This window comes from Cololabis saira, chromosome 5 (genome assembly GCF_033807715.1).
Source record: "Cololabis saira isolate AMF1-May2022 chromosome 5, fColSai1.1, whole genome shotgun sequence".
Taxonomy (NCBI): Eukaryota; Metazoa; Chordata; class Actinopteri; order Beloniformes; family Belonidae; genus Cololabis; species Cololabis saira.
The window spans coordinates 11,911,088-11,930,119 of NC_084591.1; the positions used below are offsets into that span (position 1 = coordinate 11,911,088).

At 38.5% G+C, this 19,032-nt stretch overlaps 2 protein-coding genes and 1 long non-coding RNA gene across 5 annotated transcripts in view; 2 read left to right on the plus strand and 1 right to left on the minus strand.

Moving 5' to 3' along the window:
- Window positions 1-6,670, plus strand: part of LOC133443733 (F-actin-capping protein subunit alpha-2) — a 46,189-nt gene extending 39,519 nt beyond the window's left edge. The window contains exons 8-10 of the mRNA XM_061720923.1: window positions 1,886-1,957; window positions 2,049-2,111; window positions 5,513-6,670. Of these exons, the coding sequence (XP_061576907.1) occupies window positions 1,886-1,957; window positions 2,049-2,111; window positions 5,513-5,653 (276 nt within the window). The 3' untranslated portion in view covers window positions 5,654-6,670. The remainder of the gene's footprint in view (window positions 1-1,885; window positions 1,958-2,048; window positions 2,112-5,512) is intronic.
- Window positions 6,671-14,591: 7,921 nt separating this feature from the next.
- The window catches only part of LOC133444601 (suppressor of tumorigenicity 7 protein homolog), an 83,857-nt gene continuing 79,416 nt past the window's right edge, over window positions 14,592-19,032 (plus strand). For 2 of the 3 annotated variants that reach the window (XM_061722449.1, XM_061722450.1), the window contains exon 1: window positions 14,592-14,725. The gene's annotated coding sequence lies outside the window, so the exon portion shown is untranslated. The remainder of the gene's footprint in view (window positions 14,726-19,032) is intronic. The other variant, XM_061722451.1, reaches the window with a different exon arrangement.
- LOC133444600 (uncharacterized) lies at window positions 17,246-18,157 on the minus strand. Its single transcript, XR_009782726.1, has 3 exons — window positions 17,852-18,157; window positions 17,459-17,552; window positions 17,246-17,269 (listed from the first exon to the last, which is right to left on the minus strand). It is a non-coding gene; the product is annotated as an uncharacterized LOC133444600 (long non-coding RNA).

A 19,032-nucleotide genomic window follows, 5' to 3' on the forward strand; every position in this document is an offset into this window, starting at 1 on the left:
GGGAAAAAAGTCGAAATGTCGAGAAAAAAGTCAGAATTTCAAGAAAAAAGTCGAAATATCGAGATTAAAAAGGAAAGAAAAAAGGAAAAAAAGAAAAAAAAGAAGAAAAAAAGAGAAAAAAGGAAAAAAAAGATTAAAAAAAAGGAAAAAAAGAAGAAAAAAAGGTCAAAGATTTTTGAAAAATCTGCAGGGAGCCACTAGGGCGGCGCTAAAGAGCCGCATGCGGCTCTAGAGCCGCGGGTTGCCGAGCCCTGGTCTAACGCATGATATTAGTAATGTAAAAGTAACACATCTTCAGTACTTCATCACCAGCTTTGACTCCTGCAGGGGCAGAACAGAGTAAAATAACAGCACCGGGAAGTGGTTCATGCAATCTGAGCCGTGCACTGGAGGAGTTTGTCAAGTTACCTCTTTTCCACCAAACGGTTCCAGCGCAGGTTCTGGTTCACAACTCCTTCAACTTGGAACCAGCTGAGAACTGGTTTGTTTTTCCATAGCTCGGGTGCTAAGGGGGCCACGTTATTACGTCGCTGCAAACGTCAGTTACATTTCTGCGTTTGCGTGAAAGTTGAAGCAACAACAACGTATTTGCTCTAAAGGCGCTTTTCCATCAGAACCTACTCGGCTCTACTGAACTCGGCCTGGTTTCTTTTCCACTACAATTCAGCACCTGGAGCAGAAGTAGGAGGTTGGAGTGAAGCTGCTGTGACGTATTTGATTGTGTGATCTAAACGAAGAAGACAACACTAAAGATGTAGAACCTGGAGGAGATGATACTGTATATGCGCTGCTGGGTCTGTGGCTTGTGTTCGATATCAACTTAAAAAATGAGAGTGAGAGAAGTTTCAAGCGGCAACGCTTTTCAATTTTTTTTAGTTTGTCTTGGCGCTGCTGAAAAGTCCTTTTTAATTCTCTCCTCAGCACCAGGTTTATGAACATCTGCACCTCAGAGTTGGATCAGAAACAGACTTCTGCTGCCGTTGCTGCTGGAATAAAATGAACAAGAAGCCGCTGCAGAGTCGCTCTTTCTCTGATGTCACATCCTGACTCAGACGTCTGACTCCAACCCCCCGACCAATCGGTGGCCTGGAGTGTGGTGACATCACAGCCCGACTCAGCCGCTTAGAACCTCAGCAGAGTCGAAACAGAAAAATATCTACTCTGCACGTTAGACCCCTAGTGGAAAAGAACCAAACCGAGTGGAGGCGAGCCGGGCTGAGTAGGAACTAGTGGAAAAGTGCCATAATATTGTAGCTCCTCCGTGGACACATCTCTAAAAGACAGGCTGTCTCCTCCTCAGACCCATGATGCTTTGCTGCATCCAGATTCATTCTTATTTGAAAATGTCTCCGTCTCTCAGTCTTGCTGTTGCCGTTGGTCTTAATAACTCCACCGCCTCCGCTTACGTAAGCCGTTCTTTCCTCTAGACCAGCTAAGACTTGGTGCTACCTTGGAACCAGGTTTTCTGTCCCGGAGCCAGTTTCTTTGTCAGTGGAAACAGAAAGCCCGGTTCCAAACTCAGCACTGGCCCAGAACCAGAACCAGAACCAGTTTGGTGGAAAAGGAGTATCAGAACCAGTAACACCAAGTTCTCGGCAGCGCAGGTTACAGAACATCTGCGTGGTTCCTCGACGCCTCTGCCGCATTTCTGACCTCATCCAACCTCAGTGTTAATATCGTGGTAATTTGTTATATTATATATAAACTACACATTTCTGCAGGTTCCCAGGTCGTTTAAGTTCCATTTAATGTCGTGGCTTTATTCGTGTTTTACTTTCTAAATCCTCTGAAGACGTATTCGACATCCACAAAGCTCCCGGCTCCTCCACCGCAGGCAGAGGGTGAATCTCATTTACCTGAGCCCCCTGATCTTTTATCTCCGCAGGTTCATTACTATGAGGACGGAAACGTTCAGCTGGTGAGCCACAAAGAGGTTCAGGAGTCCATGACCATTTCTGTGAGTACGACTCAAAATCCACTTCAAAGGCTTCGCCGCCGCAGTCATTTCCCATTGTAAGCCAACTATTCTCCGTCTTGTTATCCTTCAGAATGAGGCTGCGACTGCTAAGGAGTTCGTTAAGATCATGGAGGCTGCAGAGAACGACTATCAGGTACGTGATGAGAGGAAGAGGCATAACTTAGGAAAGCTTAACTTCTATCTCATCTCTTCTTTGCATTGATGCATGAAGAAGATGGAGGAAAGCACATTTATTTTAACCGACTTAACTGAGGCAGGACCTTGTAAAAGAAGAGGAAATTCCTTTTATAAGCGGCTATAATCAATAACCTAAGTCAGGGGTATTCAATTAGATTCGGCCGGGGGCCACATCTGCAAAAGGACTGTATGGAGAGGGCCACACAATTTGAAAATTTGGGGGTTTTCAAAAGGTATTTTGCACTCAAAGACGAAGACTTATGTATATATAATACATTTGTATTATACATTTGAATATATCTAGTTTACATATGAATTATGTATTAATTGTCTCCAGATTTAGTAATTGTGAATGTTAAATATAATATTCAGATAAAGAAATATTATTTTAAATGCAAGTTCATTTTGAAACCATGCATTGTGCAAACTTAATGAAGTTGATATTGACCTACTTTTAATAAAACACGCCATAATGACAAAGCACCGCTTTCCACCAAGATTTCCTTATTTGAATATTATATTAAGCATTGGGCACAAGCTTTTCAGTCCATAGTAGCCAGTTTGATGTTATAAATAAGCAACTAAAATATTAACCATAAGCTCCTTTATTAATGACACATCTGTGCATTATATCAGCAAAACAAAACAACCACATGAAATTATAGGAGGCTTAGAAGTTCATCTGAAATGCAAAGTCCTCACTTATTCAAATGAAAAAAATGTCAGGCCAATCCTAGAAGCCTAATGATGTCAACAAGTCCTCTGTACAACGGAGGTTAATAATAATGTGACAAACATTAACACTGTGCAACACTGGCAAAAAATCTGAAATAAAAAAAAATATATATTTTTTTTTTTTTTTTTTTTCAGCAAACAACGCTTTTTTTTAAATATGACCAGGGGCCACATAAAAGCTCCTGGCGGGCCGCATGTGGCCCGCGGGCCGCCAATTGAATAGCCCTGACCTAAGTCATGCTGATGAATTTGGAATAATATTGATGAATCTGTTCATTTCTAAATGGTTAAGTTAAATCTTACAACGCTGACTTTCCCACACCTGTTTATTAAAGCTCATCTGTGTGACGATACCAGTCCTGACCACAAGGGGGCGACATGTCACAAGAAACAACACACTGCAGCCCCAAAACAATGTATAATAAGAGCTGGACAAACTCCCTGTGATGTCATCTTAGGGTTTGGTTCCGTATTGGTCAGAGCTGACTCCGCCCACTCCAGGTTAACCCTAAATGATGCCTGGAGGCCGCGTAGAGCACACCACCCAGGAGTTAGCGGGTTTAGCCTGGCCAAGCCCGTCATCCAGCCCCACCTTGATGCTCAAACAGTCGATGGTTGTCAAGTTCCACTTAGTTGACTCCGAAAAGGACACCAGGACAACTCGGATTTCCTATTGATCAACTTTATTTATCCAACTTTTAGGCTTGGTTGGTTTGTTTTCAGTTGATCTTCAAATAGTAATCAGGTTGTTAACCTTCGAAAACAAAGAAATAAGTGTTAACAATGAAAATACAATATGTACAGGTATTTACAAAAAAAAAAAATCAAATAAATTCAACTAACTCAAACAGGTATTATTTTTAAAGTTAAATCCGTAAACTTTTAAACCCCTTTTTAAAACTCTTAAATTGTTTACTGTTCAAAATGAGTCTAAACAGCTCGCCAACAAGCAATCGTTTCTGTCTGTTCGTTCTTATTTCTGATGCCGCCACCAAAACGACATTTGAAGCCGGTAACGTTGGAGTTCAAACGAGAACAGATGCAGCTCCAATCAAGCTCCTCGACGTTAGTTCGGCCCAAACGGTGCAGGGCAGCCTGAGCCTGCTTGGCTGAGCTTCATCCTCTGACCCTTCGATAACCAGGGCCAGCTGTCAATCAACAGACCACGCCCAGTTATGGTTCATTTGTAGCTTTATATACTTTTACCTAATGAGGTGCCGACAAATTCATCCCCTGGAGACCAAAACTGTGTTGTTTGTTTAAATGTAAATCCCTCTCTGATTCATATCGCCTCACTGTTGGAGGTCCTTGTACATGATCGACTCAATTTTCTAAGCTTCCTGGTTGCATAAGACTAGGAAGCTGGGCACGAGACATGCCGGACCGCCTGGACTCGCTACCTTTTGGCACTTTTCCACTAGCACTTACTCGACTCTACTCATCTCAACTCAGTCTGGTTTCTTTTCCACTACAATTCAGCACCTGGAGCAGAAGTAGAAGTTGGAGTGAAGCTGCTGTGACGTATTTGATTGTGTGATCTAAACGAAGAGGACAACAACACTAAAGATGTAGAACCTGGAGGAGATGATAGATGTGCTGCTGGGTCTGTGGCTTGTGTTCAATATCAAGTTAAAAAATAAGAGTGAGAGAAGCTTCAAGCGGCAACAATTTTTCATTTTTTTAGTTTGTCTCGGCGCTGCTGAAACGTCAGCTGGAGCCGCGGGCAGCTATAAAGTGACAGAGCTCCTGGTAGATCTGGATGTTCCTTATCTCCGTCTACATGCCTTTTTAATTCTCTCCTCAGCCACCAGGTTTATGAACATCTGCACCTCAGAGTTGGATCATGAAACAGACTTCTGCTGCCGTTGCTGGTGGAATAAAATTAACAAGAAGTCGCCGTCAGAGTCTCTTTCTCTGATGTCACATCCTGACTCAGACGTCTGACTCCAACCCCCCGACCAATCGGTGGCCTGTAGTGTGATGATGTCACAGCCCGACTCAGCCGCTTAGAACCTCGGCAGAGTAGAAACAGAAAAGTATCTACTCGGCACGTTGGATCCCTAGTGGGAAAGAACCAAACCGAGTGGAGGCGAGTCGAGCCGGTCTGAGTAGGTTCTAGTGGAAAAGTGCCATTAGTCTCGTCAGCGCACCAAAGCTATATGTCCCCAAGTGGTCAGAAGTGGTATTGCAGCCTACAGCAATAGTTCTCTTCTTTCAAATGTGTTTTTTTTGTTTTTGTCAGCCTGTTTCAATTTTAGTTTCAGTCTAGTTTTTAGTTTTAGTTTTTAGTTTAGTTTTTAGTTTTTTCCTGTCATTTTGTGCCCGCATTTCAACTCATCTTTTTCTTTCGTCTCGTTTTGGTCAACGAAAATCAAAACATTTTAGCAGTTTTTATTTTGTAATCTACATTTTGGTCTGGTTTTATTATTCCTGTACGATATTGCATTATATATTTAATTATCGTTATCGTCACATGACCTGCATTTTCGTTGCGTCTCGTTTTCCTCAGGTGATAAAAGTTCGTTGACGACGATATTTAGTCATAACTTTCATTGACGAAAGCAACTTTACTTTCAAATCCTGTTTCCTATCTGTCTTTTCCTTTTCCTACCCCCCTTGCAGACGGCCATCAACGAGAATTACCAGACCATGTCGGACACTACCTTCAAAGCCTTACGCCGCCAGCTTCCTGTGACGCGCACCAAGATCGACTGGAACAAGATCCTGAGCTACAAGATCGGCAAAGAGATGCAAAACGCTTAAAACCGACGGAGAAGACGACAGACATCCCCCCCCACCCCCCGACACCCCACCCCCTCAAAAAATGTTGCATGACTGGATAGTTGTATCGTCTTTGTACAAAAATTAAGAGCAAACGGAGCAAAGAAAGGTTTGGTCTGGTTACACGTGGGACGACCACCTTCCTCTCCACAGGCACTGTTAATCCTCTGTACATGGAATTTACTACGATAAAGGTTATTTTTGGGAAAATTGAACTTGAGGAAAACATTGGAAGACATAGGAAAAAGGGCGAACACGTATGCAAAAACACCCATTAAAGTACAATATTGTGTGTGCAATATTTATTGTGTCGGTGAGACCACGCCTTCAGTTTGACCTGATGGGGGGAAATAAAAAAAAAAAACAACGGTTTGAATTTGCAAATTTGGTGAAAAAAAAATTATTTTTGGGAGAGTTTTGTCTTGATTTGCGAAAGAGAGCTTGGATATTAAGAGCTGAAAGAACTCCTTCCACTTCACGGTTAATGTCCTATACAGTCAGAAGAAAAAAATGATAATCAAAAATGGAAAAAGAACAAAAAACAAGAAAGTTTTGTGTTCATTGACTTGTATCTCCGGCACGAGCAGCCGCCGCCACTCATGTTCTTGTTCCCTCGTTTTGGTACTTCCCTCACCATCTGTCCTGTTTGTGAGACCTAAAGCTCGCAGTGCTCCGGCTAAATTTGCCTTTTTGACTTGACATCGTCTGAACTTAACTCTCACTCGGCGCAGGGAGTTCTACGACCACATAACAAGCTTAATTAACAAGTCATAAGTCGCTAAATAATGTGCATAATGTCCAATTTACAATAAAATCGAGAAGCATCTCTTTCTCCTCCAGTGCTTATTTTTATTAAAAAAGAGAACCTGACTGTATTATATGACAAGGCACATTGTAATATATACCTGTATGAAACATCCTGTCAGTTTGGTGATTTATTTCCATGAGATTAATTGTAATTCAGTCACAATTATGTTGCATTAAATGACAAATTTTCTATTTACTGACTCATTCATACTTTCTGAAACAGTTTATCTTGTTAATTGAGGTATTTTAAAATTATTTTCTTCTGGCATTCTGTGATGTCACTTCACACACCCCAAATATAAGCTGTCAATCAGTGTGTGTGTGTGTATGTATGTATGTATGTATGTATGTATATATATATATATACACACACACACACACACAGGCCAGGCCAGGTTTGGACACACCTCATTCAAACAAATGGGGAACTGTGTCAAAACTTTTGGTCTGTACTGTGTGTGTGTGTGTGTGTGTGTGTGTGTGTGTCTATTACCCACAGTTAATGCATTAGAGCCTTGTGGATTTTAAAGATCAGTACTTCATATTTCAAGAGCATCATCACATTAATTTATATTTAGAATATTAATATTTTCTTTTAAGGACACATGCCCTTTTATATTTTCAGAAGTTAGTACACTTTCCATATGGCCTAATGGCATATCAAAATATCAAAATACCACAGGACTGGAGTATTTGTTTATTTGATTGGATCCCCATTAGCAGCTGCACAGCAGCTACTAATCTTCCTGGGGTCCACCCGTAAGTTTACATAGAGTGATGAAAAAGTTCAACTAAAATACAAATTATAATGATAAGGAAAAACTTACACTAATGATGACAGCAACCATTGCAGCAATAATTAAAACTATGATAATTAAGTAAAATTACAAAACAAAAAAACAGAAACAAGAAAAAAATAGTACCCAATAATAATAAATAAATAAAATGAAACAGAAATAATTATCTCATACATCAACTTAAGGAATAAAACAAAATAAAACAGTAACAACAATATTAATCATCATAATCTGTGAGTGTGTATGTGTATGTGTTTCTGCCCGTGCCCTCGTCGTGTGGCTTCTACCTATGGGCTGTCAGATGACATTTCAGTAGCCTCTTGAAACTGAGTTTTGTTTTTTCTTTGGTGATGGTTTCTGGCAGTATAAAGTAGAGTATAAAGGACCTCATTAACCCATGTCTCTTCAGCTTGGTTTATAGCAGATGGTTTAAAGTGGGGGGAGTCAAAATCCTCCCTCTGGATGGTATTCCTCTTATAAAATGGATGCAACAGCTTTGTGAGACTCATGGGACAATTTCATTAAATAAAAAGTGGCTTGGGGGCACGGTGGCGCAGCTGGTAGTGCGGCCGTCTCACAGCAAGAAGGTCCTGGGTTCGATTCCCGCCGGGGACGCTGTGGGCGCTGAAGTGCGTGTTAGTTCTCCCATGACTTCAGTGTCCACACCCTGGGTGGGGTTGGTGAAAGGGCCTTTGTGTGTGGAGTTTGCATGTTCTCCCCGTGTTCCCCTGGGTAGCTAATGGGAGCTACCCTCACAAAAACATGCAACAGTCCTGGGCTATACATGCCCCCTCTGGCCAGCCGGGGCGCCAGATGGGGTGGGGAGGATCCGGCCGGAATAACGTGATCCTTCCACGCGCTACGTCCGGCCGGAGAATCCTCACCCTGTCTGGTGAAAAGAAGCGGTCCATCACTCCTCAGGTTAAGAAGGAGACCTGAGCCCAGTGTAGGGCCCTCCTTGGGTTGGCAGAGGACGGCAATGCACAGGACTGTCTAGGTATGAGCACTGGGTGATGAAATGGGTAAAAAATCGGGGATAAAAAAAACATTTTAAAAAAAATAAATAAATAAAAAGTGGCTTATTTGGTGAACGGAGCACGAAGGAGTTTGGTTGTGAGGCGGGACGGTAAGGCTTCATTTTTCACGTGTTGAAAAGCCCAAAGTGGCCCCACCGGAAGATGGAGGCAGTTTGGTAAGAGAAAGCAAACTGGCATCAGTCATGACATCCAGGGTCTGTTGCAACTTTAGTAGGAGCAACAGCAGTAATCACTTGTCTGCACTTTCCAGTTTCTGACCAATCAAACTATAATATAAGTGTCTTATAAGTGTCATAAGAAATTTGGTTTTTAGATTATGTGAGGGGAAATAAGCTGCAAGAAGCCCCAAACTATGTCGCCAGAAACCATTTCTGTTCCCTTGCGGAGTACAAAACACAGTTTAGACAAGTTAAAGCTGGAGGTGGTGTAACGGATATGTGTGTCGTAATCCAAAAAGGGTTTCTCAGAAAGGTGAAGACATCTTCTTCTTCTTCTTCTCCTTTCGGCTTTTCTCTTCAGGGGTCGCCACCGCAAATCAGTTGCCTCCATCTGCGCCTGTCTTCTGCATCCTCTTCTCTTACCCCAACTACCCTCATGTCCTCTTTCACTACATCTATAAACCTCCTCTTTGGTTCCTCTGGGCTCCTGCCTGGCAGTTCAAAACTCAGCGATATATTCACTCAATCACTCAATCTCTCCTCTGGACATGAACCATCTCAGTCTGTCCTCCCTGACTTTATCTCCAAAGCTTCTAACAAGTGCTGGTCACTCCGATGTTCTCATTCCTGATCCAATCTGGTCACTCCCATAGAGAACCTCAGCATGAAGTTCTCTAAGTGAAGACATCACGTTTTAAAATTCCAAAAGAAAAACTTATAAGTTTGTAATGTTCATATTTAAAAAAAAAAAAAGAAAAGATTTGCTTGTAAAAGTTGTTTTTTTTTCAAAATTTCTTGTTTATAAAGTAATATTTCAAACTGCAATATTTTGGCAGGCTCAGCCTCAACTTGATTATTTAATATTTATTAAATATGTAATATTTACTTTTTATAAATATAATTATTTTTACATTTACATTTACATATATATATATATATATATATATATATATATATATATATATATATATATATGTGTATGTGTATGTGTGTGTGTGTGTTTATTGTAGTGGTTTGTGAAGCACTTCCCTATTTGAATGGCTTAAAACGTTAAAATATATATATATATATATATATATATATATATATATATATATATATATATATATATACATATATATACACACGTGTCGTAATCCAAAAGGGGGGTTTGTGAAGAAAATTTCAAAAGCAAATTTGTGAGTTTGTAATGTTCATGTTTGATGAAAAAAAGGATTTGCTTGTTTTTCTTCTAACTTTCGTGTTAGTAATATTCAAACTGCAGTATTTTGGCCTCAACTCGATTATTTCATATTTATTAAATATGTAATATTTATTATCTATGTATAATTTTTTATATTTATTTCGCTATCTCGACTTTAATTCAATTGTAGATTTAAATTACTTTTTTTTTCCAACACTATATTTATTTATTTCAAAACATAATAGTACATACATTCTGTATAACCCATGGGACTCAAAACATCTGCCCCAAACCGTGCAGAACCATGTTCTCAATTCACAACCAAAGTGTACAGTAACAACAAAACAACAGCACAAATAATAAATAAAAATCACTAACGAAAGACAGGAATTTCAATACGTAATAAAATAATTATACATTGCTTGAGTAAGTGAAATTTATAAAAATAGAATAGTTAATAAAATAAAATAAAAAATGGGGAGAGTAGAAACAAAACCAATCATACACTTTTCATACAAGTTTGCACTGCACATAACATAGACAACAATCACTCAACACGAGACAGTAAACCTTTCTGAAGCTACAGAGTTCTACTTATGGATCATCCCCAGTAGTCCATGGGCCAGAGCCCAACATTTCACTGGTCAGTACCACTCAAGGTGACCAAACTTGCTTAATTTTTGACAATATCTATGTCTATACATGATATTTTGGTATGATAACCTTCCTGAGTGGCAGCTGTATCATAGTTATCAGCTCATGATCTTACCCACCCCCTTCAGAAAATTACACTGTAGATGCTGGTGCATATCCTGGTTTACACTCATGTACAGGATATCTGTCAATGTTTCACAATATAGTCTTTGGTATCATTTTAAAGGGGACCTTTTAAGCATTTATTCAAGCCAAGATGTGAATCTTTCTGACCAACATAGAGTTCACTGCAGCTCTTTAAACTATAAACACACATTTTTACACAATTTTCGCCGAAATGATATATCTTTTATCCCTGTGTCATCTAGGCAGAGGTGGGTAGAGTAGCCAAAAATTGTACTCAAGTAAAAGTACTGTTACTTCAGAATAATATGACTCAAGTAGAAGTAAAAAGTAGTTATCCAAATAATTACTTGAGTAAAAGTAAAAAAGTACTTGGTGAAAAAACTACTCAAGTACTGAGTAACTGTTGAGTAACGTCTGATTTATTTTTTTAACACAACCATTCAAACAGACAAAAGTACAAAATAATCATCTTCAGGCAAATTAAATCAATAAAATAATGAAATAAATTAAAATTAATAAAAAATAGCTTCAATTAAAATAATCTTAAAGTAAATGCAAGTACTTTAATAAATAAGAATATAAATAAAATAATAACAGAATAAAAAAATTAATTAAGCACAAGTAGCACAAAAGTTCAAGCCTTTGTACTTTTCTTTTTTAACCAGGCAGAACTAGAACAAGCCCATGAACTCATAGAAACTCTGTGTGTGTTTGAGTCTGTGTATATGTGACAAAACATGCAAAAACAAACATTTTTCCCAAAGAATCACCCAGTGATGTCATGAGATTGACGCGTACGCGGAGGGAATAAAAGAAAAGTAACGAGCTTAACGTGGCCTAATGTAGCGGAGTAAGAGTAACAGTTTCTTCTTCAAAAATCGACTCAACACTAAAAGTAAAAAGTATAGTGATTCAAACTACTCCTAAAAGTACAAAATTTTCCAAAACTTACTCAAGTAAATGTAATGGAGTAAATGTAACTCGTTACTACCCACCTCTGCATCTAGGAACAACAGAGACACAAAATACAAAAACTGGAATACTCACAGGACCATAAGGATTCAGGAAATGTATAATATACCCCTATTATATTGTTGTTGCAGGTCATTGTGTGAGCCTTAAACTAAATAGAGCATCATTAGGCTCCTATGAAACCATAACAGCCACTAGGTTAATGTCACAAACTGGTCTTTATCCTGCAAATACAGGACATAAAGGACACCACAATGAGTTAAGGAACCAGTTTAGTTTTATAAACAAGCATCTAAAATGTAATTTTCTGAAGGGGCTGGGTGACTTCATGAGCTGATAACTATGATCCACTCGGGAACGGTTATCATACCAAAATATCATCTATAGACATGGATCTTTTCAAAAATTATAAGCACGTTTGTCACCTTGAGTGGTACTGATATCTGGTCTGGCCCATGGACTACAGGTGTTTCCACCAAACAAGACAAGTCTTTATTCAAAAGAAAGTTTTTAAAAGGGCCCCAGATGTAGATTTAAGTTACTTTTTTTTTTTTGTAAATCAAGTTTTTATTTCCTAGTCTTTGGTGTTTGACAGTACAAAACTTTACATTGTGAGACATTTCTTATTATATACATTACATGTAATATCAGTGTCAAAGCAAAACCAAAATAAACTAAAGATACAGCGTGAGTATTACTGTTTGTAAAGAGAGCATATTGATGGTTCCATAGCTGGAGAGCAGATCCATACGGTGGATTATAATGCTGGATATGGTACAATCGGAGGGAGGTATTCATACTGTAGACCAGAGGTGGGTAGTAACGAGTTACATTTACTCCGTTACATTTACTTGAGTAAGTTTTGGGAAATTTTGTACTTTTAGGAGTAGTTTTGAATCACTATACTTTTTACTTTTACTTGAGTAGATTTGTGAAGAAGAAACTGTTCCTCTTACTCCGCTACATTAGGCTACGTTGAGCTGTTACTTTTCTTTTAATCCTTTTATCCGCGTACGCGTCAATCTCATGACATCTCTGGGTGATTCTTTGGGAAAAATGTTTGTTTTTGCATGTTTTGTCACATTTACACAGACTCAAACACACACAGAGTTTCTATGAGTTCATGGGCTTGTTCTAGTTCTGCCTGGTTAAAAAAGAAAAGTACAAAGGCTTGAAATTTTGTGCTACTTGTGCTTAATTTATTTTTTTATTCTGTTATTTTATCTATTTCATTATTTATTAAAGTACTTGAATTTACTTTAAGATTATTTTTATTTAAGCTATTTTTTATTTTTTATTAATTTTAATTTATTGTATTATTTTATTGATTTAATTTGCCTGAAGATGATTATTTTGTACTTTTGTCTGTTTGAATGGTTGTGTTAAAAAAATAAATCAGACGTTACCCAACAGTTACTCAGTACTTGAGTAGTTTTTTCACCAAGTACTTTTTTACTTTTACTCAAGTAATTATTTGGATGACTACTTTTTACTTCTACTTGAGTCATATTATTCTGAAGTAACAGTACTTTTACTTGAGTATAATTTTTGGCTACTCTACCCTGCTCTGCTGTAGACTCATCCGGCAATGTGATGTGAGCCCAGAACGAGTCCCAGACTGGTGCCTTGGTCTTGTTTGTATTGTTCAACCTGTTGAGCATAAGTTCATATGAAGCTTCTTTATCATGATGTTTATCCACTCTTTCAGTTCAGGGGGTTTGGGTGTTTTCCACAGTTTCAGTATCGTCCTGGCAGCTGTTGTAGTCCCTGCCATGATTACAGAGAATTGTCTGTTTGTTATGTTGTATATTTGGCTTCTGTCCCCTAGCAGGCATATTCTGGGAGATAATGGTATGTCACTTCCCAACCAGTTGCTCAGATTGTTCACGACCGCTCTCCAGAAAGGCAGAATGACAGGACAATCCCAGATGCAGTGTAGTAGAGTACCTATGTGTGTCTGACATTTCCAACACAAGTTATTATTTATTATACCTGCTCTGTTGAGTCTATGACTACATTTACATGCAGTCAAAATTCGGTTTATTGCTAATATTCCAGTAACTGAAACATTCTGAATATTCCGTTTCCATGCGTGAGCAAACAGGGTTATCCCTGTTTACATGGTAATTAATCATTTGGGATATCCCGATCAAACCAGCGACGTGCAGAGAACATCATGACGCAATTCCCGTCATTTCCGCTTCTTCTTCCTGTATCCAAATTAAAAACAAATGCTGCTTCGCGCAACTTTTCGCTCACCTTCTTTTAAATCTCACTATCCCCGTACTTTCTACCGTCTACAAATGTCAAAATGTTCATATCTTTCATTACATTTATAAAATGATTAGTCTCCTCACTCCAAAAGTGTGGCGTGGTCTTGCGTTTTTCTGTGTTTAGAAGAACTTCCTGGACTCAAAAGAGATTCCTTGTGAACAGAGCATGCACAGAAAACAAATTCATGTTCCGTTTGATCGGGATCATTCCGTTTGGCGTTTACATGACCGAATATTTAGGTTTTAAAAGGAGTAACCCAGGGGTCATATTCAGGTTTTTAAAAACCTGAATATGAGCAAATTTGGGTTATTCAAAGGGGTTATTGGTGTTTACATGGACGGGCAAATTTGGGTTATTGTCAATATTCAGGTTTTTTTTATTTTTTTTTATTGATCTTTTTAGAAAAAAAAAAACAACATACAATGATATCATGGACACATATAATCAAAGAAACAAATTATGCATTATACATTGTCCCTCTTTTTTTTTTAAACACACAGAACCTAACTAAGAACAGAGTCTCTGTAGAGTTAAATAAAAAATAAACAGATGAGCAACAAATAATCAATGGAGGAGAGTAATGGATGAGCAAATGCGGCATACGAAAACAAATGCAGTGGTAAATGCAAATGCCCATCACTAATATCAATATTATATTTATTATATTGACTGCATGTAAACGCAGTCAATGTGGAGTCCAGTAAGATTTCAATTACATTTAAATGAGGCCTCCAAAAAAGCTAGTGACGGCTCTGGCAGACGTCACTGTCGACCGTTACTCCCTTAATTTGCATATTTTAAAAAAAAATTTGTATTTATTATTTAAATTTTGATATCGCTGAATCCACTTGCAGAATCATTTGGTTGCGTTTGCCTTCAAAAAACAAAAACCAAGGCGGAGTTTTGTGGCCATGTGGAGGCGGGGTGGTCGGGGGGCCCCGGGGGGGCCGGGGCCGAGCAGCCGCCCGGACACATGTCGAGGCTCCGCGGCGGAGACATGAGAGCTGCCGCTGCCGAGCTCCGCACCTCCCCGCTCCCTCACTGAGGTAAACAGCCGCCCCGCGGTCCGCTCACACTTTGTCCGGCTCTATGTTGTGTTTGTGGGGGTTGTTTTTGTCTTGTTTTTAGGCTTTTAAGCCTAAAAATTATGGTTCCACGTTAAATCGACGCAGAGATTACGCCGTAGGGTTACGGCGTAGGGTACGCGGCGACGCTCACCGTACGGTGCGCCTTGCCGCGCACCCCACGCCGTAGGCTCTGCGTCGGTGTAACGCGGAACCATAAATCAGCCTTCAGTGTGAAGTTTCCAGCAGCCAGCTCCGTTAGCGGCTAGCGGCTACCTGTTAGCAGGTAAACTGGTGGAAAAACTCCCTTTTCGGGGAGTTTTACACTCCAAACGTGGCGTCTCAGGGGGGGTTTCTAAGTTTGTAAGTATTTCTTTCTTACAAAGCCCAAAGGAAGCCGGCAGAGCAAAGCTTTGCGTCATAATGTCTGTTTGAATCCACTTTCTCTAAAAAAAAGTGTTACATTTTTCAATATAGACCCCTTTCCGTGTTTGTAAACAAGCAAGCTGCGCGCGCATTGTTGCGGCAGAAAGACGGAGTTCATCACAGTTTACACCAGCCGATTGACGGAAAAAGATCGTGGAAATTACGTTACTAAACTAACTTTGGCGGATGGAAAGCAACTTCCTTCCCGGAGGAAGATATCACAAAGTGGCCCGATGTCCAATGGCCGGATATTCATCCGTATTTGGTTGAGAAACCTAGTGTTTACACTCAGGACAAGCTGCGACACTGTCAGCAGCTGTCACAGCTGAAGTTTGTAAAGAATTATGACAGTCAACTGAATGTATTTTATACACTAGACATTTTAAGTTATTATATTATTTCATATTTATTTATCTTATTATTTTTGTTAATTTACCGTGTCCCCTTTGTTTCTTAATGAGTTTCATTAAGCATTGCCTTTGAATGAAAGCCATGTCATGTGTACCTTTGTCTGTGCTGGCTGAATGAAGTTGATAGTTATTTAAAAAAATAAAAATAAATAAAAATGATATGAGCTTTATTGTCCATCCTGCATCTCACATTATCACCATTAATTTACAGAAACCTATTCCCACTAATATGATAAAAAGAAAAACATTAAAAGGCATATAATGCAAAATAGTTTTTTAAAACTTAGTTCATTATTTTTAGGTAAATTCATTATTTTTATTTGAGGGTTTGTGGGGATTAATATATCTATAATATACCTGAGTTTGATATACAACACATATAGTGAATATATGTATATTTGTGCAGCATATTTACAGCTGTGGAAGTTGGATGTTTGTAGCTTTAAAAAGAGAAAATCAATACATTTACACAATCAGTGAGGAAAAAACAAATAACTCCGGTAGTTTATTAGCAAAACTTTAATAGTCAAGTAAATCATTAATGGCTGATATTCAATTCATAGTCACAGCTCCAAATCACTGATGAGAAAATAAAAAAATGTCAAGACTTGATGTTATTATTCAGAACCCTTATTTCTTAGATTTTTTCGGAACAACACTTTTGCTAAGGTTTGTGAGACTAGCACACACAATAACAATATCATCTAGAAGGTCAGCCTGTGACAGTGGAATTCTTGTCTGCAAAATTCTGAAGTTCTTCCATCTCCCTATAACACGTTCGACATGTATCCTGACACGTGACAGTTGTCTTGATGTGTCGACCTCCTGTGCAGAAAGTTGCCGTTTGCCTTTGGTGAAAACTGGAATGCGAAGGGTGGCACCATGAGCTGCAACCTTAATTTCATTAACACTATCAAAAGATGATCCTGTAGAGAGAGCTTCTTGCTGAATATTTTTACACTTCCTGCAATTTTGGTGCACAACCAGTCAAAGAGCACAGATGTTATTCTAGTGATAAACAACAGTTGTACCATGTTGCACTTAATATTTGAGTATGAAAATGTAGACTTCTTCAGCTCCTCTTTAAGTCTCTCATTTTCATCTCGCAGCTGTTGATACTTTTCCTGCAGGTTGACGTAGTCACTCTTCAGCTCGGTGTACCTCAGGTTCAGGTCATTGTATTCTGTCCTCGTGACTGGGATGTACTCTTCAGCTTTAGCAGAAAAGAGAACAGCTGAGAATTGAAGACGAGATGGATGGATGGATGGATGGATGGATGGATGGATGGATGGATGGATGGATGGATGGAGAGGTGTATAGAGAACATAAGAGGGGCATTGGAATCAGTAGAGGACAGTTGTGAATAGGAGAGGAGAAAAGGACAGGGACAAGGAGATTTTATTTGTCACATACATAGACATAAGATTAATTGCAACTGTGTTAGTCTACACTGTGCATAAATATGGGTTGTAAAGAAAAGAATGGATGTGGAGATCAGCATAGGGGGAGAATACTCAACATGGTTGAACCATTATACAATGCAATGAGACATGAAATGACACAACAGTGGCTACACTTACTAGGACTGTGATCCATGCCGGTGACTTCTTCTGGAGTTCCAGGAGCAGGAGCAGGTTGATTTGGGGGAGCAACCAGAAGTCTTTCACTCCATTTCTTTTTTCTTTGGTACCTTCACATAAAAAAACTCAAATGAACAAAAATACTGATCTCAAGCTGTAATACAATACATTCCCATCTTAATTATCGGTTATGGTTTGCTTAATACCAAAATAAGTAAACCCTTAATATTCATGAGTTAATCATGTCATTAGGTTAAGCTAAAAACACAAACAGCTAGGTCTCATTTATTGTATTTTACCTTTTGATCTTTGCATCAGGGTTTTGGTTTTGTTTAGTGTATGAAAAAATAGAGGGCACAAAATCAGGACTGTCGTGGTCCAGTGACATCTCACCTGTAAAAAGAAAGAAACACATTAGCCAAATAACACCAGATAACCACTTTTCAAGTTTCTTAAGTGTTCTGAGATGCTCAAATAATAATAATATAATAATATAATATAATATTAATAATATTAATAATTATTATGTACACCACACTGAAGCTCTCAGCTGTATGAGTTAGCTACTAGCTAGCACCAGTAGTAAACTTACAGTCTATGGTAGCAAACACTTACAATACACTTACTCTACCTACAGCTACTCAATTAAAGGCATTCAAGTAAAGCTAAACCAGATAGCCACGATAACTCACCAGATATGAAATGAGCACTGCAAACGCGGGCATGCTTGATGATCCTCGGTCCAGTCGGTGCTTTTGAAATGGCCTGTTTCCTCTGGGAATTGCAAAAAAATTATGTTCCTCGGGATTTCGATTTGTACACCCGTACACACAACAGCTGGTGGGCATGTTGTTCTTCTATAACGTTACTGCAACTCCAAAAACGCAACTTAAGAAAAAAATCTTCCCTCGCTCTAGTCAAACTCATGCAACTTCTTCAGCACTTCCGCCGCAACAATGCGCGCGCATCCTGTGATGACGTAGGCTGGAAAGGGGTCTATATATGTTTATTGTAGTGGTTTGTGAAGAACTTTCCTATTTTAATGGCTTAAAATGTTAATATAATATATATATATATATATATATATATATATATATATATATATATATAGGCTTGAAATTTTGTGCTACTTGTGCTTAATTTATTTTTTTATTCTGTTATTTTATCTATTTTATTATTTATGAAAGTACTTGAATTTACTTTACGATTATTTTGATTTAAGCTATTTTTTTTTTTATTATTTTTATTATTTTAATTTATTGTATTATTTTATTGATTTAATTTGCCTGAAGATGATTATTTTGTACTTTTGTCTGTTTGAATGGTTGTGTTAAAAAGATAAATCAGACGTTACTCAACAGTTACTCAGTACTTGAGGTCTGGTCCGTGTGGACCTAACTGTCATCAATCAATCAATACTGAAGTATCGATGCCTCCGATACCAGAGCTAAAATCGATTCTCAAATGAAGATATCGATACTTTTGATACTTCAGTCATTTGAGGTAATGTATATCATTAATAGGAATACGGTGTCTAAATGACACATAGGAACTACACTTTTCATTTTTATAGTAGTTCTTATTTTTGTTTATTATTCTCATTTATTTTAATGGTTTTATTGTTTTACTTAGGATCTTTCATTAGTGATGGAAACACCTTTTTCTGTTGTAACAGCTCGCCTGTATTGTGAATGAGGCCGCTACCTCAGTTCTCTTCTGTTATTAGTAGCTTAATAAGTGACTCTGGTATCTTATATTCTTAAACTATCTAAAGTACACCAATTATTTTAGATTTACCGGGGACATTAGGTGTATTTACCGGACCGTCGTGGTGAAGAAGGAGCTGAGTCGAAAGGCGAAGCTCTCGATTTAC